Source organism: Antrostomus carolinensis, unplaced genomic scaffold (assembly GCF_000700745.2).
Source record: "Antrostomus carolinensis isolate BGI_N321 unplaced genomic scaffold, ASM70074v2 scaffold1427, whole genome shotgun sequence".
Taxonomy (NCBI): domain Eukaryota; kingdom Metazoa; phylum Chordata; class Aves; order Caprimulgiformes; family Caprimulgidae; genus Antrostomus; species Antrostomus carolinensis.
In genome coordinates, this window is record NW_010329281.1 from 67,645 (window position 1) to 72,921 (window position 5,277).

General features: G+C 41.7%; 1 protein-coding gene across 1 annotated transcript in view; it reads left to right on the forward strand.

The window, feature by feature from the left end:
• DCSTAMP (dendrocyte expressed seven transmembrane protein) overlaps window positions 1-3,773 on the forward strand; it is a 7,609-nt gene extending 3,836 nt beyond the window's left edge. Inside the window, exons 2-3 of the mRNA XM_010172473.1 lie at window positions 2,659-2,979; window positions 3,690-3,773. Of these exons, the coding sequence (XP_010170775.1) occupies window positions 2,659-2,979; window positions 3,690-3,773 (405 nt within the window). The remainder of the gene's footprint in view (window positions 1-2,658; window positions 2,980-3,689) is intronic.
• The last annotated feature ends 1,504 nt before the right edge of the window (window positions 3,774-5,277 follow it).

The window sequence follows — 5,277 nt, forward strand, 5'->3', positions numbered from 1 at the left end:
AATATACTAAACATGATGTGATATGATATGGAATATCTCATTGGCATAGCCAAATGACAATTCTGGGTTTTGCTAATTACTACACTTCTCCATCCCAGTCCTTCACACTTGTAAACTACCCAAGCACCATGTCCTTGTATGTTATCAACATTCTTACAATAAATCCCACACTGAAATCGAAACAGTGCTTTCTAGCTACTAAGAGGAAAATTGACTCTATCCTAGAAAAACAAGGACAAACAGGTTACCCAAAGAGATTCAAGGTCAGGTTGGATGGGGCTCTGAGCAACCTGATGTAGTTGAAGATGTCCCTGCTCACTGCAGGGTTGGACTAGATGACCTTTAAAGTTCCCTTCCAACCCAAAACATTCTGTGATTCTAAGTTTACAGGTAACATAAAACTGGGAAGAGAGGCTGAAACACCAATGGATTGTGCTGCCATTCAGAGTGACTTGAAAAGGCTAGAGAATTGGGCTGATGGGAACTTCACAATGTTCAGCAAGGGAAAATATCATGTCTTGCAGCCCTTGGAGAGAAATTACCCCACACACCATATATGTTGGGGGCCAACTGGATGGGAGGCAGCTTTGCAGAAAAAGGTCCCGAGAGCTCTGATGGACACCAAGTTGACCACAAGCCCTTATTGCAAAGAAAGAGTGATCCTGGGCTGCATTAGGCAGAGTGTTGGCAGTAGGCTGAGGGAGGTGATCTATCTCCTCTGCTCAGCATTGGTGAGACCCAGTATAGGAGAGGTATATACTGGAGTGATTTGAGTAAAGGGAAAAGAAGATGATTAAAGAACAGGAGCATCTGTCATACGAGGAGAGGCTGAGAGAGCTGAAGCTATTCAGGCTGTAGAAGAGATGGCTCAGGGAGATCCCATCAGTGTGTATAAACACTTTATAGGGGATGGGTGTAAAAAAGAGGAGAACCAACTCGAATTTGGATTGGATTGGACCCAACTCCAACCCCCAACTCTTCAGGTCATCAAACACTAGAACTGGTGTCTAAGCTAGGCTGTGGAGTCTCCATCCCTGGAGATTTTAAAAACTCAACTGAACATAACCCCAAGCAACCCGCTGTAGCCTCAGGTATTCTCTGTGTACTGCTGTGTGTGGTTTTGCCTGTGTTTCCATCCTTCATACCTTGAGGACAGTCCCCTATCATGACCTCTCTTCGGTGTGACCCACGACAGGGTAAAGAAGGAGCTTAGTCCCACCACCTGTGGACAGAGGGCCTGAGCCTGAGCCTGCTTTGCTGATTCATGAGTCCTGTATTAGGAATTTGCTCTCTTTATGTACAGCGTTCACTACTGAGGAAAGCTGGTTCACTTGCCCAAAACAGAAAATTATGTCACCATCAGATTTTGTCTAATTTCCCAAGGAAGGCTAGTCATATTAAACTGTAAAATTTAATCTCAATAGATTTGTCATAATAAGCCTCAGGGCTGCTGATCTCAGGAAGTCTAGAAATCTGGCTGGGTGAGCAGGACAGGCTCAGCAACTTCTTGAGAAGTTTATTCTTGGTATGAACAGTAAAATTCCTCTTGTACTTGTACTGCTGTTTTATATTGCGTTCCTAATGCAGTTTTTCCTTGCTTATACATTGGTTCAGCTTAGGGATAAAATGTACTGGGATAAAATGCACTGAGATAGATTGGAACAGGATAATGTCAAGGAAAAGCTAACAGGCTGAAAATGGGTAGCATGCTTTGAGCACCTGCCTTCTTTCAATGAACATCCAACAGAAGTGCCTGGCCTCTGCAGGGTGGTTAGAAGAGCCACAAAGAAATAGCATTAGAACAGGCTGCCCAGGGAAGTGGTGGAGTCACCATCCCTGGAGGTATTTAAATGACGTGTAGATGTGGTACTTGGGGACGTGCTTTAGTGGTGAACTTGGCAATGCTGGGTTTATGGTTGGACTAGACGATCATCATTTTTTTTCTAACCAAACTATTCTATGATTCTAAGGAAGAACTACATATCCCCTGACACAGTCAGAAAAGATGGCCGGGTGATTGTGTCCCTACAGTGTTCCTACACACAGAGCAGCAAGTTGTCTGCCAGGATGAAATACTGGTTCCAGCAGCACATCTAATTTAGTCCCTCTCATTCAGCATTTCAGTCCACCAGCATTGCAAGACATCAGCTCTTCTAAGCAAAGGCACCTATTAGAGGAGAAGTGGTTTTATTTGCGAGATCACCTTGTGGTCAGAGCACCTGCCTGGGTGGGTGTGGAAGCACTACTGATCACGTACTGAGTCACAACCAAAGGGACCAACACACTCTGCTTTGCTCTGCTGTTTTACTCTGAAGGAAGAACCCTCTAACAGAGGATCTGAGCAGATTCATGGGAGTAGGAATATATTAAACCATTATAGACAGATTACCTAAATATTTGTCTATCAGAGCCACTGAGAAGGTAAGTTCTTAACAGTCCAAATTGTGGCAAAGTCTCCCAAAAGAAATGGTGAAAATGCAGTCTGAAACATTTACAAATAGCCAATAAATACCTTTATATGAGCATAACATACATAGACACTGGATGGACTACATGATTTATGGTCCTTTGTAAAGCTGAATGTCCAATGGGAGAAATATTAAGAAAGGAGGGAATCAGCACTATTATCGACTCTTTTTTTCCCCTTTTCTTGTGCAGAGGAATGAGAACAGCTTTATCATTGGTATGAGAGAGCATATCGCAAAGACTGATCCTTTCAAGATCTCTCTGTTTAAGCATGACTGCATCCCTCAACCAGAGCTCGCTCTCTCCACGACATGGATCCAGCTTGGAGTCATCATCTTCTTCTTAATCATTTTTGGGGTATTCTCTGGCCTCCTGACCCAACTTAAAATACTTGTGTCAACTTCATTTTATCCTGACACTGATATGAAACGGATTCATTACTTGCATGCAAAATTACTCAAGAAAAGAGCAAAGCTACAAGAGAAAACTGGGAAGAATGCATTTGCTAGAATGGTAAGCCATCAGGTCTAGTAAAAAAGAAAATCTCCCTCTCTCAGTGTGGTAGCCAGTTCCAGAAAATACTTGAACACTTATTAACTTCAATTATGTGCTAATAGACTTTCCCCAGTGCTCTCTTGCACAGAGGCCAGACACAAGGTGCTTATTGGTGAGATTAAATCATAGAATTGTTTCGTTCTGTCCTTCAACACACATACATCAGATACGACATGTGTACACCCAAATGACTATGTGCTGGCGAGAAAATATGCCTCAGACTATAGAGCTCTCTAGAGAAGAAACTTGGTTTCATGAACATATGAAAAGCACTTCCCGCACAGAGTATTCCTGCAATCTAGACAGCAAACGTTAGGCATTTGTGAGTAGCCTCTTAATGTTGAGAAAGATGTTCAGTTGTTGATTAGCAAAATGGAAGGTGATATATTTATGTTTTAAAATGCAGTGGGAATGCAATGGCAAATACCGTTAGGAAACAGAACTTTTTGCTTGCAAAAACATTCACCCTACGTATATATGTATGTATACACTAACAGAAATAACACACATGCATATATTTATGGCAAATGCAGATGCAGACACATGTAGTTTGTTTTAGTTAGGTTTGTTTTTTTTTAAAAAAAAGCCTTCAATACTGACTATACAGGATATTAGCATCTCTAACTCAGTAATACTATCATCATGGTATAATATTCTTGTCTTTTCAGGTGACCTTTTGGTTTCCAATACTCAAGACAAGAGAGGCAGTGAGGAAGAAAGAAAAGAGTGTGGCAAATGACAACATGGTGTGAAAGAGACCAAGTGAACCTTTGGATAAGGCTAAGATGCTCTAACTCCACAGAGACTTACCTGTGTTTGGCGACCAGTTTTCCTACGGAGTGTCAATTTTAAAATGTGAAAAATAGGATTAAAGGCTAATCAGTAGTATTTTGGAAAACTGTGGAAAAGAAGCCACAGGAGATAGTGTGCTCTCCACCATAGAGAGCTCTAGATTGCATTAATACTCATTTTTCAACTTGAGGTTTGCATTGTCTGGTACTTAAGAAACCCACGATGGGTCTGTTCTTCTGTGTAAAAGCAATCAAACAACTTGGAGCTTTTAGGACTACAGCACAAACCTCTTCAGACTGAGCTAACAGAGGACATAATGGCAGCAGCAGGTTTGTGTTCTTCACATTTGCCAGACACTGAAGATAGAAGACACAGCAGAGGCTGTTCATTGGCTTTTGGGCTGTCCAAGAATATAACTAGAGGGCTTAGATATTTCTAGACATTTCTACCTGTTTCTCAACCCTCAGCTGCCTCAAACCCTTCAGCCTGGCTCTTTCTCATCCCTGCCTTCATATACCTGCTCCTGGCTCTGCAGCCATCTCTTCTGCAGGGCCAGTGCTCTATATGACCTGTCAATCTTCTAGCCCAGCCAAACTCTCCCTCCCACCTCGCCCCTCCCACTTTTGCTGATTTGTCTCTCAGAAGTTTCTAATCCTAGTGTCGCACCCAGAATTCCTCACTTGGTCTTAGTCTCCCACTTTCACATATCCATAGACAGTATCACTAGTGCAGATTGTCTTTTATCTTTTATGATCATGACAGAGGTAATGTAGCATGTACACAAGTGAGAATGCTCACAAGAGCTAGAATAGAGGAATCAGGTGATGTGGGTGCAAATAAGCTGGTTTTGAGGTGTAGGGGCATAAGAGCAGAGATGAACAACACTTTGAATCTTGAAGTTTGAGGGAGCTCACAGAAGTGGCAAAAATGAGCTTAATTATGTTGATAAAGCCACCATTTACTTCAATGAAACAAAATTGAGCCAATACTGAGTGCTTTACCTATCCAACTAAAATCGGTGATCTGACCTTCATATGACACAAGAACAAATGTTAAAAGCATAAAGACATAGCAATAGCTTGACTGATGTGGCACTAGAAATTTAATCTAGAGCTAAAAATCCACCCAACAGGCAGTGTACTCTTAATTTTCAGCCATAGACAGCTTCTTTCTTTATGTTGTATAATAGCAAACTCTACTCTGTTCCTCTATCATATGTGCATGGTCCCAGGACAGCCATTGATTGATGTCTCTGTTATCTGAATGAATAAAGACTTATTTAAAACTTTCTGGTAGCAAGTGTCAGAAGATATTTTCCACTTGAAACTGAAAACCACATTTTTTATTTTGGGTCTTCCAAATGAAGCCTCAATCCTGCACGGATATAGGGGGTTCAGGTTGCTGGTGTGCCAACAATTTGTCTCTAGAAAATGAGGTGCTAGATTAAAGCCATGCATAATTCAG